Here is a 19,899-nt window from a genome sequence, read left to right on the forward strand (position 1 = left end):
CATCTCTCCTGCACAGTCCTCCCTGCACCACCCATCCTGCAGTCCTCCCTGCACCTCCTCTCCTGCACAGTCCTCCCTCCATCATCTCTCATGCAGTCCTTCCTGCACCACCCCTCCTGCACTGTCCTCCCTGCACCACCCCTCATTCACTGTCCTCCCTGCACCACCCCTCATGCACTGTTCTCCCTGCATCATCTCTCCTGCACAGTCCTCCCTGCATCATCTCTCCTGCACCACCCCTCCTGCAGTCCTCCCTGCACCAACCCTCATGCACTGTCCTCCCTGCACCACCCCTCCTGCACAGTCCTCCCTCCATCATCTCTCCTGCACAGTCCTCCCTGCACCATCTCTCCTGCACAGTCCTCCCTGCACCACCCTTTCTGCAGTCGTCCCTACACCACCCCTCCTACACAGTCCTCCCTCCATCATCCCTCCTGCAGTCCTCCCTGCACCACCCCTTCTGCAATCGTCCCTGCACCACCCCTCCTACACAGTCCTCCCTCCATCATCCCTCCTGCAGTCCTCCCTGCACCACCCCTTCTGCAGTCGTCCCTGCACCACCCCCCTGCAGTCCTCCGACTGCGGAGACCCGTGTGTCGTTAATAGTGCCATCCCCCCCACCACCAATCCCGAAAAGACAACGCGAACAGGCTTAGATGGGTTGAACTAGTCGGTCACAGTTTATTAATTTAATAAGCAGGGAGGGGCAAATTACATTTCGCAACAGGCTCACAGTCTGCGACCGACCGGCGGCCAGCCAATGAGCGGCTACGAAGCTTCGCCCCTCCCTCCATTTCCGCTGTGACTTAAAATAACAGTATTATTATCGTCAGCTTTAAATTTCCAGTATTAAAACATTTTTAAACATCATAAAAAAAAACAAACAAAAAAAAACATTAGTAAATATGTAGGGGAGGGAGGGTGGGACAATTGCTTCCAGAGGGTCAGCGGTGGAGAAAGAGGAAGGAACTGACCCCGGCACCTGGATTTAACCCTTGTGGGTGTGGCCAGACGCCCCTTCCTCTCTCTTCCCGTTGGTCAGCTGGGCATCCCAATTAGTGCATCACCTGGGGGAGTAGTGTGAGGGGGGGAATAGGCACTGCCCGGTGCTTCCTATTAGCTTCTTCCATAAGGGGCTCCGCAGTCCGAGGCACATTCCCTATGCGGTACCGTGCCTGCCATTCCATCATCCCTCCTGCACAGTCCTCCCTGCACCACCCCTCCTGCACAGTCCTCCCTGCACCACCCCTACTGCACAGTCCTCCCTGCACCACCCCTCCTGCACAGTTCTCCCTGCACCACCCCTCCTGCACAGTCCTCCCTGCACCACCCCTACTGCACAGTCCTCCCTGCACCACCCCTCCTGCACAGTCCTCCCTGCACAGTCCTCCCTGCACCACTCCTCCTGCACAGTCCTCCCTGCACCACCCCTCCTGCAGTCCTCTCTGCACCATCCCTCCTGCACAGTCGTCTCTGCACCACCCCTTCTACAGTCCTCCCTCCATCATCCCTCCTGCAGTCCTCCCTCCATCATCCCTCCTGCAGTCCTCCCTGCACCACCCCTTCTACAGTCCTCCCTCTATCATCCCTCCTGCACAGTCCTCCCTGCACCACCCCTTCTCCAATCGTCCCTGCACCACCCCTCCTGCAGTCCTCCTTCCATCATCCCTCCTGCAGTCCTCCCTGCACTACACCTCCTGTACAGTCCTCCCTGCACCACCCCTCCTGCACAGTCCTCCCTGCACCACTCCTCCTGCACAGTCCTCCCTGCACCACCCCTCCTGCACAGTCCTCTCTGCACCATCCCTCCTGCACAGTCCTCCCTGCACCACTACTCCTGCACAGTCCTCCCTGCACCACTCCTCCTGCACAGTCCTCCCTGCACCACCCCTCCTGCACAGTCCTCCCTGCACCACCCCTCCTGCACAGTCCTCCCTGCACCACCCCTCCTGCACAGTCCTCCCTGCACCACCCCTCCTGCACAGTCCTCCCTGCACCACCCCTCCTGCAGTCCTCTGTTATGACCCCAATGGCGAGGGTCTCAGAGGAACAAGTAAGTCTGAGACGTACAAAAATCCAGCTCATAGGGCAGTGGTAACTGGGTTGACCATATAACTACTCCTAACGCCAACACTAGAAGTAGCCGGGGAACATGCCTACGTTGGTCGCTAGATGTCTCGCGCCAGCCGGAGGACTAACTACCCCTAGAAGAGGAAAACAAAGACCTCTCTTGCCTCCAGAGAATAGACCCCAAAAGTTGGATACAAGCCCCCCACAAATAATAACGGTGAGGTAAGAGGAAATGACAAACACAGAGATGAACTAGGTTTAGCAAAGAGAGGCCCACTTACTAATAGCAGAATGTAGTAAGATAACTTATCTGGTCAACAAAAACCCTAACAAAATTCCACACTGGAGATACAAGAACCCCCGAACCGTCTAACGGCCCGGGGGGAGAACTCCAGCCTCCCTAGAGCTTCCAGCAAGGTTAGGATACAGATTATGTACAAGCTGGACAAAAATGCAAACAAAAACAAATAGCAAAAAGCAAGAAAGCAGACTTAGCTTAATTTAGCAGGAACCAGGATCAGTAGACAAGAGCACAACAGATTAGCTCTGATTACAACGTTGCCAGGCATTGAACTGAAGGTCCAGGGAGCTTATATAGCAACACCCCTGACCTAACGACCCAGGTGAGCATACAAGGGATGAATGACATACCCAGAGTCAAATCACTAGTAACCACTAGAGGGAGCCAAAAGGTAAATTCACAACAGTCCTCCCTGCACCACCCCTCCTGCACAGTCCTCCCTGCACCACCCCTCCTGCACAGTCCTCCCTGCACCACCCCTCCTGCACAGTCCTCCCTGCACCACCCCTCCTGCACTGTCCTCCCTGCACCACCCCTCCTGCAGTCCTCCCTGCACAACCCCTCCTGCACAGTCCTCCCTGCACCACTCCTCCTGCACAGTCCTCCCTGCACCACCCCTCCCGCACAGTCCTCCCTGCACCACCCCTCCCGCACAGTCCTCCCTGCACCACCCCTCCTGCACAGTCCTCCCTGCACCACCCCTCCTGCACAGTCCTCCCTGCACCACCCCTCCTGCACAGTCCTCCCTGCACCACCCCTCCTGCACAGTCCTCCCTGCACCACCCCTCCTGCACAGTCCTCCCTGCACCACCCCTCCTGCACAGTCCTCCCTGCACCACCCCTCCTGCACAGTCCTCCCTGCACCACCCCTCCTGCACAGTCCTCCCTGCACAACCCCTCCTGCAGTCCTCCCTGCACCACTCCTCCTGCACAGTCCTCCCTGCACCACCCCTCCCGCACAGTCCTCCCTGCACCACCCCTCCCGCACAGTCCTCCCTGCACCACCCCTCCCGCACAGTCCTCCCTGCACCACCCCTCCCGCAGTCCTCCCTGCACCACTCCTCCTGCACAGTCCTCCCTGCACCACCCCTCCTTCACAGTCCTCCCTGCACCACCCCTCCTGCACAGTCCTCCCTGCACCACCCCTCCTGCACAGTCCTCCCTGCACCACCCCTCCTTCACAGTCCTCCCTGCACCACCCTCCTGCACAGTCCTCCCTGCACCACCCCTCCTGCACAGTCCTCCCTGCACCACCCCTCCTTCACAGTCCTCCCTGCACCACCCCTCCTGCACAGTCCTCCCTGCACCACCCCTCCTGCACAGTCCTCTCTGCACCACCCCTCCTGCACAGTCCTCTCTGCACCATCCATCCTGCACAGTCCTCCCTCTCTTGCATGGTTATGCGATGTCTGGATGGTTTTTAAAGGACCACAGACACATGATTTCACATCTTTTCCCCCAGTCGGTCCTGGCATTAGATGACTTTGCCGATACCTTACTGTCTGTACGATTTATTCTGACCACATCAGAGAGTTCATTTATCATAAATGTCCCGACGGCTTTCAGGAAACTGATTCCTTGTGGTTCAATGATGTCGATGTTAACCTGCAAAACATCAATAAAAACTATTACTACATAAATGCTCATGGCCCAATGGTCCTTGTACTACTGTATATACATGCACCAGGAGGCCCAGGATGAACAGAGCTTGAGGTTTATCATTGTAGTGAGAGTTTTCTCACCTGAAAGTCTTCCACAAGTTCTTTGGGTCTAATCTTCAAGTATAACTCGTAGCTCCCGAGTTGCCGCTTCAGTAACTCCTCATAGACCAGTCTGAACGTCGCCGTGGACAGAGGCCCCACATTCACTGAGATTTTAAAATTCTCTAATTTACGTCCAGTAGATCTGCAAAAAGAAGATCCAGGAGCCGACAGTTATTATATGTAAGACGCAAGATCGGCGGGAGGACGTCATGTGTGGGGTCAGGAATAGACCAACCGTGGGGTGTGAGGGCCGTGGAATAGACCAACCGTGGGGTGTGAGGGCCGTGGAATAGACCAACCGTGGGGTGTGAGGGCCGTGGAATAGACCAACCGTGGGGTGTGAGGGCCGTGGAATAGACCAACCGTGGGGTGTGAGGACCGTGGAATAGACCAACCGTGGGGTGTGAGGGCCGTGGAATAGACCAACTGTGGGGTGTGAGGGCCGTGGAATAGACCAACTGTGGGGTGTGAGGGCCGTGGAATAGACCATCTGTGGGGTGTGAGGGCCGTGGAATAGACCAACTGAAAGATGACACTGATTCCGGAATTGCATTACAAGCAATCTCCATCCTATAGAGATGGAGCATGGGGGGATCCTATAGATGGAGCGTGGGGGGGATCCTATAGAGATGGAGCATGGGGGGATCCTATAGAGATGGAGAGCGGGGGGGATCCTATAGAGATGGAGAGCGGGGGATCCTATAGAGATGGAGCGTGGGGGGGATCCTATAGAGATGGAGCGCGGGGGGGATCCTATAGATGGAGCGCGGGGGGGATCCTATAGAGATGGAGCGCGGGGGGGATCCTATAGAGATGGAGCGCGGGGGGATCCTACAGAGATGGAGCGGGGGGGATCCTATAGAGATGGAGCGCGGGGGGGATCCTATAGAGATGGAGCGCGGGGGGGATCCTATAGAGATGGAGCGCGGGGGGGATCCTATAGAGATGGAGCGCGGGGGGGATCCTATAGAGATGGAGCGCGGGGGGGATCCTATAGAGATGGAGCGCGGGGGGGATCCTATAGAGATGGAGCGCGGGGGGATCCTATAGAGATGGAGCGTGGGGGATCCTATAGAGATGGGGCGCGGGGGGGATCCTATAGATGGAGCGTGGGGGGGATCCTATAGAGATGGAGCATGGGGGGATCCTATAGAGATGGAGAGCGGGGGGGATCCTATAGAGATGGAGAGCGGGGGATCCTATAGAGATGGAGCGTGGGGGGATCCTATAGAGATGGAGCGCGGGGGGATCCTATAGATGGAGCGCGGGGGGGATCCTATAGAGATGGAGCGCGGGGGGGATCCTACAGAGATGGAGCGTGGGGGATCCTATAGAGATGGAGCGCGGGGGGGATCCTATAGAGATGGAGCGCGGGGGGGATCCAATAGAGATGGAGCGCGGGGGGGATCCTATAGAGATGGAGCGCGGGGGGGATCCTATAGAGATGGAGCGCGGGGGGGGATCCTATAGAGATGGAGCGTGGGGGATCCTATAGAGATGGAGCGCGGGGGGGATCCTATAGATGGAGCGTGGGGGGATCCTACAGAGATGGAGCGTGGGGGATCCTATAGAGATGGAGCGCGGGGGGATCCTATAGAGATGGAGCGCGGGGGGGATCCTATAGAGATGGAGCACGGGGGGGATCCTATAGAGATGGAGCGCGGGGGGGATCCTATAGAGATGGAGCGCGGGGGGGATCCTATAGAGATGGAGCGCGGGGGGGATCCTATAGAGATGGAGTGTGGGGGGATCCTATAAAGATGGAGTGCGGGGGGATCCTATAGAGATGGAGCGCGGGGGGATCCTATAGAGATGGAGCGCGGGGGGGATCCTATAGAGATGGAGCGCGGGGGGGATCCTATAGAGATGGAGCGCGGGGGGGATCCTATAGAGATGGAGCGCGGGGGGGATCCTATAGAGATGGAGCGCGGGGGGGATCCTATAGAGATGGAGTGTGGGGGGATCCTATAGAGATGGAGCGCGGGGGGATCCTATAGAGATGGAGCGCGGGGCCCTGACTCCATACACAGGATGGCCGGTGATACGTACTGGACCAGCCCGGCGCTCTGACCCTTGGATACGGACTTTTGATACTGCTTCTTCGCCTCGGCTTTCTCCTTAACGATCCCGACATTTGTCACGTTGTTGATGATCCTTGCAGATACGGAACTCGTCATTAGAAACAAAGTATCACGAGCGACATCCGACGACCGCGCTGGGAGCGCAGAGATCCCCTGATATCACGCCGCCTCCCCCGATGTCACGCCGCCTCCCCCGATGTCACGCCACCTCCAATGATGTCACACCACCTCCCCCGATGTCACGCCACCTAAAATGATGTCACGCCACCTCCAATGAGGTCATGCCACCTCCCCTGATGTCACACCGCCTCCTGTCATACCATCTCCCCCGATGTCACGCCGCCTCCACTGATGTCACGCCACCTCCAATGATATCACGCCGCCTCCCCCGATGTCACGCCGCCTCCCCCGATGTCACGCCACCTCCAATGAGGTCATGCCACCTCCCCTGATGTCACACCGCCTCCTGTCATACCATCTCCCCCGATGTCACGCCGCCTCCACTGATGTCACGCCGCCTCCCCCCGATGTCACGCCGCCTCCAATGAGGTCATGCCGCCTCCTGCCACCCCCCCTCCCCCGACGTCACGCTGCCTCCAATGATGTCACACCACCTCCCCCGATGTCACGCCACCTAAAATGATGTCACGCCGCCTCCAAGGAGGTCATGCCACCTCCCCCGATGTCACGCCGCCTCCCCTGATGGACCCGTACACACGACACACACCGCCGGCTCCACCGGTCACTCACATGCTGAAGTTGGTGATGAACGCCGTCTTCGGCAACTCCATTTCAAAAATGGCTTCTTGGGAGGAATTGAACACGTTTTGGATGATGGTGGAGATGAAGGTTCGAGCGAAGCGGGACGAGACCCGGCTATGAACGTGCATGCTGCGGATCTCCATCTGGATGAGAGAGAAACAGGTCAGAGCATGATGGGAGTTGTAGTTCCACAACCAATGAAGTCATAGACTGAGATTGGTGACATGAAATCATCGCCACTACTGCTGCCACCATTGCACCTAGCAAAATAGTCGGCAGTGTCTTTCCTGCAGAGCAGTTTGTTACAATGTATCAGCAATTTTCAAGACCAGACAAAACTGTAACAAACCTTCAGCTCTAGAAGGAAGATATTTAGGAGCTTCAATTTAAACCAGAATGTTGGGAGTGGTGATAAATCAGCACATGAAGTCTGTAATAAAGCCGCAGAGCTTGTAGCCCCCCAGGTATCTGATAACATTATTATAATACAGCAAAGCCCCCGTTATCAGCCTCAGTCCAGGGTGACCGACGACCACTGACCGTTCCTCCACGACACGAGGGCAGCAGGCACAGGGCCACAAGGGCCGATACCAGCAGGCTCCAGCGGCGGAGGGTCCCCATGGCTCAGGCGGATCGCAGTCCCTCTATGGATTAATGGGTAACTCTCTTCAGAGGAAGTCTGGGTAGAAACAAACAGGAAAGTCAAATACTAGTGTCCTAAAAGGAGATTCTGCAACTTGTGGGTCACGTGGCGTCCAAATCCCATCTCCTCCCACCACGGACCCCGATCAATACTTGTCCTGCGGCCATTTGTTTGCAGGGTCAAGACTGGGGGTAAAAGCCCAAAGATACAAAGTTACTGACACAAAGGGACATCCCAACATGCAGCTATTCAGACGCAGCCAGGGGGTCTCTGAAGGCTGAAGACCCCACCTAACATGTGGTATACAGTCATGTCCGAAAGTGTTGGCGCCCTGAAATTGTCCACAGTCATTAATCTGGAGTCGTCCTCTGCAGATAGAACGGCTCCGCTCTATAAATCTACAAGATTTTGGAGACGTCTGAGATTTTTCCTCTTAATCCATTAGATAATTTGTGGGGTCAGACCCCGATGTTGGGGGGAGGCTCACTGTCTCCATTATAGGATTGGGCTGGGCTCTGCGCGGCCCCTCATGTCTGTATGGAACTTGTGCCCTGGGAGCAGTCATGGGGGGCAGATAAGGGTCTTCCCCCAAACTGTTCTCACAAAGCTGAAGCTACAATTGGCCACAATGTCTTGTGCTGAAGATTTCCCATCACTGGAGCTGAGGGTCCGAGGCCGCCCCCTGATAACAGCCCATAGCATTATCCCCCTCCACCATCTGTACAGGGGGCACAATGCAGTCAGAGGGGAACATCCTCCTGGAATCACCAAACCCAGCCTCCTCCATCAGACGCAGAGAGAAGTGTGATCCGTCACTGCACAGAACACGTCTCCTCCAGAGTCCAGTGATGGTTACTTTACACCACTCCATCCGACACTCGGCATTGTGCTTGGTGATGTACGGCTGCTCGGCCATGAAGCTCCTGGGGGATGTTTGTGCCGATACCAGAGGAGGTCTGGACCCTGCAGTTACGGGGTCAGCAGAGCGGTGGGCAGAGGCCTCCCTCCTATAAGGTTCCTGTCCCGGCCTTCGTCCTTTAGGATTTTACATTTTCTGACACTATTACTTGTCTGATTTTCTGGTGCTTCTTATTTTTCCCTTATTATTTTGATGATCACTTTAGGGTTATTTTGTCCCCATGTCGGCTTTATACTCTTTGTCTTGCGGCTCATCCGTCGGACGTCCCATTGCCTTTGGTTTAGTATAACATGAGGTTACGGTTGCAGGCTTTTTCTATTATTCGGTGACCTCCCAATATTAACACAATATTACTATTGATTTATAAATAAGAAACTTTGTAACATCCCAAGTTCATTATTTCATAAATCAATAGCAGTAAGAATTACGGTAAATTCAAGGTTACACTTTAAATAATGGGGACTATTGTGGTAATATTAGGGGTTTGCGAATAATAGAAAATTAATTGTTTCTATAGTATTATGTACTATTTATGAAAACAATTAATACAATGGTTACTCCTTGGGAAGCTGCAGATGTATCAGGATGGGGTCTTCATCGACCCACTAGTAACTGTAAGCACACACTAACAGATGGGTGATGAGGAGCAAAGCGCCAACTAAATACACGTACCATGGAGACTCCTCGGGGGCGGGGCTTGTCTCCATAGCTTCTCCCCACAGGATCCAATACTCATGCCTGCGCTGTCTGGATCTTATAGATTCTCAACCAATGTTTTCCACCAAACTAAGAATCCATTCATAAAACTGGGTTATCACAGAAAGCACCTGGGTCAGAAGAGTGTGGACCCCAGGAAACCCACCAGCCTCTATCATACTGCCCCGTCCTGCTGTGATCACATCCCAGACACATGAATACATGGAACCACTGTTTTATTTGTGTAAAAACATATATATACAAGGAATGGGAGAGGACAGCTCCTGCGGGAACATCCACACACTGTCCACATCACAATGAATACATGGGGGACGCAGCGTGTATAAAACCAGTCACTGAGAACGCAGCAGAGAACGGCCCCTCCGAGACCACCTAATACTGGAAGATACAATACATCAGGACTCGGGTCCTGTGAGGTCAGGGATACGCATAGACGACCTATCCAGCAGGTAAAAGGGGCCCTCACCCATCGGCCCCCGCTGACAGCGCGGCTCCATGTATGTTACTGCTTTCTGCTATCAGCCATCTCAGGCGGACAGCGATAGTCTTCTATGGGATGAGTGATGGGAAGTGTGGGACCCTCCCTGCCCCCCATATCACTCATCTCCAGGTGCCCGGTGTCAGCCGCTCCTCCTATAACCTCTAGAAACAGTAACGGCCATTTGTCACGGACAGCGGCCCCAGTCGTTCAGGGTCCTGGCTTATTAAAGGGGTTGTCCGGGTAAGAGGCGCTAGCTACATGAGGAGCAGGATTATGTAAAAATAATATAAATCAGACTCTCCAGTCTCCCTCCGGGATCCGGCGCTGGCCGCTCTGGGGTCTGCACCGACATCGAAAACTACAAAGTCGCCCTTCATTCAGACACTGCGGCTTGTGATAGACTGCAGCGGTGCAGTGACGTGATCCAGGGGAAATTAATCATTGGAGTCAGGGCGAAGTCACAGGACCGATGCAGCCTATCACAAGCCGCAGCGGTCCCGACTGGTTGAATGGCAACGGTAAACTAGGGGCCGGCGTTGGATAAAGGGGTGTGTTTAGTCCATTCATACATAATCCAACCCCAGGTAACGAGCATCGCTTCCCCGGATGACCCCTTTAAGAGAGAATACACATGTAATGCCTCCAATACTAGCTGTTATAAATCAGCTTCATTTCTGCATTTCCAGAAAAGAAAAAAAAAAAAAATCAAGGTCTCGAGGTGAAATTTGATGTCTACAGAAATCATAAGAAAACCAGCAGATCCGATAACGGGATACGACATTTCATCAGGGAGGAATCCTGCAAATCCTTTGCTTTATCTTCTGCTCCAGTTGCATCCAAAGCTGCAACCCCAATTGACTGGCTGGGAAGCTATGAAGCAGCCCCCAATATCCAATGGATCTGCTTCTATGGAGAACTGCAGGAAACGTGAACCAGCCCCCCAAAAACAGAGGCTGAAACCCCCTCCATGTAGAGGAAATACTAGGACGGCGGGCACAAGTGCCACTCCTCGGCTTCAGCTTTCCATCCATCACAAGGTAAAAGTCTATGATCAATCCCCCACCCAGAGTCCCCGCACCCTGGCAATAATGGCTTCGGGGAAGGGATTGTAAACGTAAGTCTTCACCCCCCTGTGAGATCCAGGATCAGTCAATGTGCCCAAAAATATACATATATATAAAAAGAACTGAAGCGCGCCGGCCGCAGCAACATGGAGACCCCCAGCAGCGGGACATAACGGGGGACTAAAAGAAAAGATCAGAGCAGGAATAAAAAAAAGGAAAATCCTCCATCTGTAAAGGACGAGGCGCAGACACGAGAAGTGAACGCTGCGTCACGTCCCACCAGGGGCAGCGGTAACGATGGAGGGCGCAGGGCTGGAAACATCATCATGGATGGCGGCTGGGGTGCGGCGTGGGCGCTCTTCAGTCATCAATGGTCGGCAGCCAGAAAGCCTGAAGCAAAAAGGAAAAAAGAATTACCAAACAGGACAGTCACCATGGAAGAATCCCTGCACCCATCCGGTGGAGGTGCCACAGAGAAGGGGTCAGACCACAGCCCGAAAACCACATTGTCCGGACCCCCCCCAAGAGCAATGCCAGGGCGTAGGCAAGAGATAGTGGCACAGACTGTTGTCAAAACGTTGTGCATCACCGCGCCGCGAGCAAATAAAGGCACCCAAAGGGGGTCTCCATTCCCTTACGCCTGGGGTCTCCTATTTGCTTTACGCAGGTCTCCTACATTTATATTGGCCAGTCCAGGGGTCAAACTTCCTTGTTCCTGGGGTCTTCCATTCCCTTATGCTCGGGGGTCTCATATGTGCTTTACGCTGGTCTCCTACACTTACATTGGCCAGCCCAGGGGGTCTAACTTCCTTGTTCCTGGGGTCTTCCATTCACCTACACCTGGGGGTCTCCTATTTGCTTTACGCTGGTCTCCTACATTTATATTGGCCAGCCCAGTGGTCTAACTTCCTTGTTCCTGGGGTCTCCCATTCCCTTACGCCTGGGGTCTCCTATTTGCTTTACGCAGGTCTCCTACATTTATATTGGCCAGCCCAGGGGTCTAACTTCCTTGTTCCTGGGGTCTCCCATTCCCTTACGCCTGGGGTCTCCTATTTGCTTTACGCAGGTCTCCTACATTTATATTGGCCAGCCCAGGGGTCTAACTTCCTTGTTCCTGGGGTCTCCCATTCCCTTACGCCTGGGGTCTCCTATTTGCTTTACGCTGGTCTCCTACATTTATATTGGCCAGCCTAGGGGTCTAACTTCCTTGTTCCTGGGGTCTTCCATTCACCTACACCTGGGGGTCTCATATTTGCTTTACACTGGTCTCCTACATTTATATTGGCCAGCCCAGGGGTCTAACTTTCTTGTTCCTGGGGTCTCCCATTCCCTTACGCCTGGGGTCTCCTATTTGCTTTACGCTGGTCTCCTACATTTATATTGGCCAGCCCAGGGGTCTAACTTCCTTGTTCCTGGGGTCTCCCATTCCCTTACGCCTGGGGTCTCATATTTGCTTTACGCTGGTCTCCTACATTTATATTAGCCAGCCCAAGGGGTCTAACTTCCTTGTCCCTGGGGTCTCCCATGCACTTTTGGCACCGTAGGGCCCTAGTCTGGGGGCTCAGACCTGCATTTCCTTCTAATAAACAGTAAATTTGATAAAAGATAGTTCTACAAAGTTTCAGAATGTTTCTGGAGATTGTCTTGGACCTTCACTATAAGGAGCCGAGTCCAGGACGGGCAGTGTAAGCCCCCGGGTCCTCACCATGTTGGAGCAGGCGCTGGCGAAGGTCATGAATTTGGGGTTGAACTGCAGGCAGGTGATGGGTCCGGTGTGCTTCCCGTCCAGCACTGCCACCTTCATGCCGCTCTCTCCGTTCCACACGTGGATCTTGCCATCTTCTGACCCTGCACAGACAAGATGTCAGCGTTCTGCAGAGAAAAGGAGAAGCGGGATCGGCCATCATCTTACCGATCATGATGAACTGAGAGTCCGGGGTGAAGGAGGCCTCCAGGGTGACGCCTTTACTGTTATTATACCCCTGCCGGGAAGACACAGTCATTGTTATTCTGATCATCACTCCCATCAGGCTCATCATCACTCACAGCTCGCTCCAAAAGCTCACCCCGAACGTGTGCAGCACCGCCCCTTTAAATGCATCCACCAGCCGCAGGAAGCCGCCATTGGTCGCCAGAAGGATTAATTTACCATCGTTGCTGAATTTGAGGGCTGTCCACTCACAGGTTCGGTCAGGATTCATCTTAAAGGTGGCGAAGGGACCCTGAGAAAAATACAAATGGAAGTCAGCACTAAATCGCCAGCTCTGGATGAGCAACTGCCCAAATACCCAGAGGCCCCTCTGCGCCGCCCTAAATCCACAGGACACGAACCCTCAATCACGGCCTCAGGTACCTTGTCAAAGGAGCGCAGATCATAAAGCTTCACCATCTCAGAATTCACCCCCGCCGCAAAAATAAGACCCTCGGGATCGAAGGAGCACACCGGCTTCCCCTGCAGGTGCATCAGACCCTGGTAAAAGGAAAGAGAAGGAGCCCATCAGCAGGAGGGTTCTGAGGCATCACGGGAAGGTCAGAGCTGGGGAGACGACACTGACCTGACAGTTAGGAGAGCGAAGATCCCATAACCTGATGGTTTTATCCAAAGATCCAGAAATAAAAGCGTCATCTACTGGAGACATGGACAGAGCCACGACCCTGGAGAAACAAGGGAAGACGGCGCCAATAAGAAGGGCCAGCAAGACCCCGTGACAAGGACGTCCCAAACCCCAAAAGTGAAGAAGTCACCAGAACGTGTGATCGTGACTGATGTCACTGCACAAAAGAGACTGCAAACACCAGGAGGAGGAAGAAGAGGAAAGCGCCAACCAAACCCACATTACGTGCACCGCCGCTGCACTCACCTCTTAAGGTGGCCGGGAAAATACCGAATGTACTTATTATCATGAAGAGACAAGTATCGGATGGTATCTGCAGGAGAAAATATAAAAATAAGACCAATCATATGTCTGGTCCGCTACATCCTGTGTTATACCCCAGAGCTGCACTCACTATTCTGCTGGTGCAGTCACTGTGTACATACATATGTGATCCGGAGTTACATCCTGTATTATACCCCAGAGCTGCACTCACTATTCTGCTGGTGCAGTCACTGTGTACATACATTACATTACTGATCCTGATTTACATCCTGTATTATACCCCAGAGCTGCACTCACTATTCTGCTGGTGCAGTCACTGTGTACATACATTACATTACTGATCCTGAGTTACATCCTGCATTATACCCCAGAGCTGCACTCACTATTCTGCTGGTGCAGTCACTGTGTACATACATTACATTACTGATCCTGAGTTACCTCCTGTATTATACTCCAGAGCTGCACTCACTATTCTGCTGGTGCAGTCACTGTGTACATACATTACATTACTGATCCTGAGTTACATCCTGTATTATACCCCAGGGCTGCACTCACTATTCTGCTGGTGCAGTCACTGTGTACATACATTACATTACTGATCCTGAGTTACATCCTGTATTATACCCCAGAGCTGCACTCACTATTCTGCTGGTGCAGTCATTGTGTACATACATTACATTACTGATCCTGAGTTACATCCTGTATTATACTCCAGAGCTGCACTCACTATTCTGCTGGTGCAGTCACTGTGTACATACATTACATTACTGATCCTGAGTTACCTCCTGTATTATACTCCAGAGCTGCACTCACTATTCTGCTGGTGCAGTCACTGTGTACATACATTACATTACTGATCCTGAGTTACATCCTGTATTATACCACAGAGCTGCACTCACTATTCTGCTGGTGCAGTCACTGTGTACATACATTACATTACTGATCCTGGGTTACATCCTGTATTATACTCCAGAGCTGCACTCACTATTCTGCTGGTGTAGTCACTGTGTACATACATTACATTACTGATCCTGAGTTACATCCTGTATTATACTCCAGAGCTGCACTCACTATTCTGCTGGTGCAGTCACTGTGTACATACATTACATTACTGATCCTGAGTTACATCCTGTATTATACCCCAGAGCTGCACTCACTATTCTGCTGGTGCAGTCACTGTGTACATACATTACATTACTGATCCTGAGTTACATCCTGTATTATGCTCCAGAGCTGCACTCACTATTCTGCTGGTGCAGTCACTGTGTACATACATTACTGATCCTGAGTTACATCCTGTATTATACTCCAGAGCTGCACTCACTATTCTGCTGGTGCAGTCACTGTGTACATACATTACATTACTGATCCTGAGTTACATCCTGTATTATACCCCAGAGCTGCACTCACTATTCTGCTGGTGCAGTCACTGTGTACATACATTACTGATCCTGAGTTACCTCCTGTATTATACTCCAGAGCTGCACTCACTATTCTGCTGGTGCAGTCACTGTGTACATACATTACATTACTGATCCTGAGTTACATCATGTATTATACCCCAGAGCTGCACTCACTCTTCTGCTGGTGCAGTCACTGTGTACATACATTACATTACTGATCCTGAGTTACATCCTGTATTATACCCCAGAGCTGCACTCACTCTTCTGCTGGTGCAGTCACTGTGTACATACATTACTGATCCTGAGTTACATCCTGTATTATACTCCAGAGCTGCACTCACTATTCTGCTGGTGCAGTCACTGTGTACATACATTACATTACTGATCCTGAGTTACCTCCTGTATTATACTCCAGAGCTGCACTCACTATTCTGCTGGTGCAGTCACTGTGTACATACATTACATTACTGATCCTGAGTTACCTCCTGTATTGTACCCCAGAGCTGCACTCACTATTCTGCTGGAGCAGTCACTGTGTACATACATTACATTACTGATCCTGAGTTACATCCTGTATTATACTCCAGAGCTGCACTCACTATTCTGCTGGTGCAGTCACTGTGTACATACATTACATTACTGATCCTGAGTTACCTCCTGTATTGTACCCCAGAGCTGCACTCACTATTCTGCTGGAGCAGTCACATGACATACTGTAACCAGGTGAGGTATCACGTAATATTACCGCACTAGAATGATATAATATACGCGCTCTGTAGTCGTCATCGCCGCTTGTGCCGTGTCCCGGGCAAGGCAGTAGCCTGTACAGTTATCTCCGACCGCGGGTGATGTCACAGACCCTCAAACTGTACAAACAACTACCTCAGCCCGGGCCCACGCGCTCCGCCACCACCTCCAGGATCGATGGACGCCATCTTTGAAGACGATGATTAAGGATGTAGAAGCAGAGAGCGGACGCAGAGCGGAGGGGCGCCGGGTGGCCCTTCAGCGTGCATGGCGTCATACCATCAATCTTGTTGGAGCTGTAGACCACGGTGTTTGCTGCGTGCGTGTAGCGGATCAGGTCCACGCCGTACTTCTTACTGTATAGCGTCCGCTTGGGCCTGTGAGGAAGAAAAAAAAAATCACCAACAGCTCGTTTTTCGGGAGCGCTTCACCTCAACACACTCTACCTGCGGCTCCTAATGGATCCCTAGTGCTCTCACACTGCAGAGGGTTTGTTACAGTGGTATCCAGCCTGGACTGCGGACTGACACAACGTAACACTTCCAGCAATATAAATAAATATATGTATAAATGTACAATGTTAGAATATCCTCGCGGTCACTACAGGGGACAGCAGCTCCTCATCGGTGTCCGGACGCCACGTCCTGTGCAGTAAACACGCGGCGCCCGGCTCATCTGGAGAAAGCGCACAGGGGAGACGTCGCTGCAGCAGGTTTATTGAAGCGCTGCACAATCGCCATTACTTGCGGAGGAGTCATCAGCACCTATCACCTCCCGCCGGGTCAGCGCGCTGCACAAATGGCGGACACAATCTACACAACACTGGAATGATCGCAGCGGGAAGGAAAACTGGTGGAAACGCCACCGATCGGCACGAGATGGAAAATGGAAACAACAGGGACAACATCTGGATTATAAGGGCTTGTCTATCAGTTAGAGCACCACAAAAGGAAAAAACCCTCTAAAATATAACTTTTAATAATACAGTTAAAATTCACTAAAGGTGAATATAGAGACTCAATTATATATATAAAAAAAGTCCAGTGACTCGTATTAAGTAACAAAGATTGGGAAGTGGGGCTAGTATCACCCTAGTAGTGGCCCTGTCTGCAGAGGTTGGCACCCTAGTTGTTGACGATGTGGCGCCCCCGCTCAATGTCAGTGTCCCTAGAGACCCTATAACACCCTACCAAGCCATAGCAAAAAATGCGACACAAAAACAACCACACACACAAACCCCCCCGAAAACAAACCCCTAATGGGGAGACAATCTGTGCCTCGTAGAAGAACGCTGTGTGTGCTGTCAATGATCGGTAGGGTCAGTGCCCACGCTGGAATGTGAACTAAATAGTCTCAATTTAGGAGATTGTGCCTAGAAAAACGTATATATCATTCTAGGAAAGTGAAAGCTGTAATCTGTGCTGAAGTTCCGGGTCAGGGCCGCTATTAGGGCCTACTGGGGTGATACGAGCCCCCCCTTCCCAATCTTTGTCACTTAATACGAGTCACTGGACTTTTTTATATCTAATTGAGAGTCTCCATATTCACCTTTAGTGAATGTTAACTGTATTATTAAGTTATATTTTAGAGGGTTTTTTCCTTTTGTGCTCTAACAACATCTGGATGTATTCAGACCGAGCCACGGGCACAGAGTGGAGCGGCGGGAACATGTGGTCTCCAGGTGAGGCTGGGGCGGAGGGCCGTCCTCTGCAGAGACCAGTGTGCCCTGGATGCAATGATAACTGGAGATCACAAGGGCAACACCACGAGTCAACAGCCACCGGTCCTCCTCCCCGGAAATGGTGGTGGGCGGGGGTGTAATATAAGGATCTCGGACCCTCTGGTCTCCATCCCGTCACCAACAGTTCAGTGTTACATTACTGGTAGGAACCAGAGGAGCGGCCAATTGTCACACAACATCCCCAAGCCGCATGTTCCTCGCACTGTTAGCCGCCTGCGTGGCCTCAACCTGCCCCCGCGGGGTCTCCGCACTTGTCTCCATCATTGGTCGGTGATTACACAGGAGCTGCCAGCGGAGGATCCGATGATTTGTACAATCAGCGTCAGAACCTTCCTCAGACGACCATTAATGACCTCAGTGACAGCAGCCGAGGCCGGAGGTGCCGGGAATTCTGCACGAGGCCAAAGGACGTGATCGTTCCGTTTCCACCAGTGCCGGTAAGTGACGCCTCCGTCCTGGGATTTCCATCTTTCCACCATTTCTCGGTGCAGTAATTTCACATCTGCAGTTTCGGCTCCGGACAGTCAACTGTGATCCTGGAGAGCAGCGAGGGGGCGACTGCCATCGCCAGATGTAATGTGCAGCGCGGCTCATGGACGGAATCGTCTCCGGATCTCACACTACACAGCGCAGTGATGGCAGGATGATCTGCGGATCCAGTGTAATCTACAGCATGGGTTCTGGCGCCGGCAAGGCCTCGCCGCCTCCTCCTGCGTGCGCTCCCCAGCCAGGCCTCGCCGCCTCCTCCTGCGCTCCCCAGCAAAGCCTCGCCGCCTCCTCCTGCGCTCCCCAGCAAAGCCTCGCCGCCTCCTCCTGCGCTCCCCAGCAAAGCCTCGCCGCCTCCTCCTGCGCTCCCCAGCAAAGCCTCGCCGCCTCCTCCTGCGCTCCCCAGCAAAGCCTCGCCGCCTCCTCCTGCGCTCCCCAGCAAAGCCTCGCCGCCTCCTCCTGCGCTCCCCAGCAAAGCCTCGCCGCCTCCTCCTGCGCTCCCCAGCAAAGCCTCGCCGCCTCCTCCTGCGCTCCCCAGCAAAGCCTCGCCGCCTCCTCCTGCGCTCCCCAGCAAAGCCTCGCCGCCTCCTCCTGCGCTCCCCAGCAAAGCCTCGCCGCCTCCTCCTGCGCTCCCCAGCAAAGCCTCGCCGCCTCCTCCTGCGCTCCCCAGCAAAGGCTCCCGCCTCCTCCTGCGCGCGCTCCCCAGCAAAGGCTCCCGCCTCCTCCTGCGCGCGCTCCCCAGCAAAGGCTCCCGCCTCCTCCTGCGCGCGCTCCCCAGCAAAGGCTCCCGCCTCCTCCTACGCGCGCTCCCCAGCAAGGCTCCCGCCTCCTCCTACGCGCGCTCCCCAGCAAGGCTCCCGCCTCCTCCTACGCGCGCTCCCCAGCAAGGCTCCCGCCTCCTCCTACGCGCGCTCCCCAGCAAGGCTCCCGCCTCCTCCTACGCGCGCTCCCCAGCAAGGCTCCCGCCTCCTCCTACGCGCGCTCCCCAGCAAGGCTCCCGCCTCCTCCTACGCGCGCTCCCCAGCAAGGCTCCCGCCTCCTCCTACGCGCGCTCCCCAGCAAGGCTCCCGCCTCCTCCTACGCGCGCTCCCCAGCAAGGCTCCCGCCTCCTCCTACGCGCGCTCCCCAGCAAGGCTCCCGCCTCCTCCTACGCGCGCTCCCCAGCAAGGCTCCCGCCTCCTCCTACGCGCGCTCCCCAGCAAGGCTCCCGCCTCCTCCTACGCGCGCTCCCCAGCAAGGCTCCCGCCTCCTCCTACGCGCGCTCCCCAGCAAGGCTCCCGCCTCCTCCTACGCGCGCTCCCCAGCAAGGCTCCCGCCTCCTCCTACGCGCGCTCCCCAGCACTCAGGCCCTCTCCATCACTCACTTTCCCTCCTGGCAGTCGTACAGGACGATGGAGTCGTCGTCGCTGCTGGAGATCACCGTCTCTCCCGTTGGGCTGAAGTCGAAACAGTTGATTTTATCCGAATTTTCCCGGAAGACTTTGGCCACTCGGAAACTCCGTAGCACGTTGTCGTTTAACTTCATGGCGCCCCCAGAGTTGTCAGGAAAGGCTGGAGGAGTCCGGGGGGAGGAGCCAGTGATTCTCCCGGCTCCTCTCGGTGACAGCCCCGGTGTGAGGCTCCGCGCTGCTCAGGGACGAGTCCCTCCCAGAAATGTCGTGTTCCGGGTCACTGACACCCGAGGTCAGCGGCCGGGGACGGTCTGTGGCGGCGGTCAGGGGAGGCCGCTCCGGGCTGACGGCGGCTCAGATTTGGCGCCTCTCGGCCGCTCTCATTGTCTCCGCCATGTTGCTGCAGGAGCCGGGTGGGAGGAGCTACGACGTAAAAGCACGTGTAAAGAAT

At 54.1% G+C, this 19,899-nt stretch overlaps 2 protein-coding genes across 3 annotated transcripts in view; both read right to left on the reverse strand.

Moving 5' to 3' along the window:
• Window positions 1–7,699, reverse strand: part of LOC143787854 (inter-alpha-trypsin inhibitor heavy chain H3-like) — a 31,715-nt gene extending 24,016 nt beyond the window's left edge. For both annotated transcript variants that reach the window (XM_077276963.1, XM_077276962.1), the window contains exons 1-5: window positions 7,518–7,699; window positions 6,966–7,120; window positions 6,184–6,288; window positions 4,114–4,276; window positions 3,866–3,976 (exon numbers count right to left, since the gene is read on the reverse strand). In XM_077276963.1, the coding sequence (XP_077133078.1) occupies window positions 3,866–3,976; window positions 4,114–4,276; window positions 6,184–6,288; window positions 6,966–7,120; window positions 7,518–7,598 (615 nt within the window). In that variant the 5' untranslated portion in view covers window positions 7,599–7,699. The remainder of the gene's footprint in view (window positions 1–3,865; window positions 3,977–4,113; window positions 4,277–6,183; window positions 6,289–6,965; window positions 7,121–7,517) is intronic.
• A 1,755-nt stretch (window positions 7,700–9,454) lies between these two features.
• On the reverse strand, window positions 9,455–19,892 carry WDR82 (WD repeat domain 82). Its single transcript, XM_077276966.1, has 9 exons — window positions 19,422–19,892; window positions 16,110–16,207; window positions 13,663–13,729; window positions 13,357–13,456; window positions 13,155–13,271; window positions 12,868–13,023; window positions 12,714–12,783; window positions 12,507–12,649; window positions 9,455–11,191 (listed from the first exon to the last, which is right to left on the reverse strand). The coding sequence occupies exons 1-9, from the start codon at window positions 19,580–19,582 to the stop codon at window positions 11,162–11,164; spliced, it is 942 nt and encodes a 313-aa protein (XP_077133081.1). The 5' UTR covers window positions 19,583–19,892; the 3' UTR covers window positions 9,455–11,161.
• Window positions 19,893–19,899: the final 7 nt, after the last annotated feature.

Source organism: Ranitomeya variabilis, chromosome 8 (genome assembly GCF_051348905.1).
Source record: "Ranitomeya variabilis isolate aRanVar5 chromosome 8, aRanVar5.hap1, whole genome shotgun sequence".
NCBI classification, from domain to species: domain Eukaryota; kingdom Metazoa; phylum Chordata; class Amphibia; order Anura; family Dendrobatidae; genus Ranitomeya; species Ranitomeya variabilis.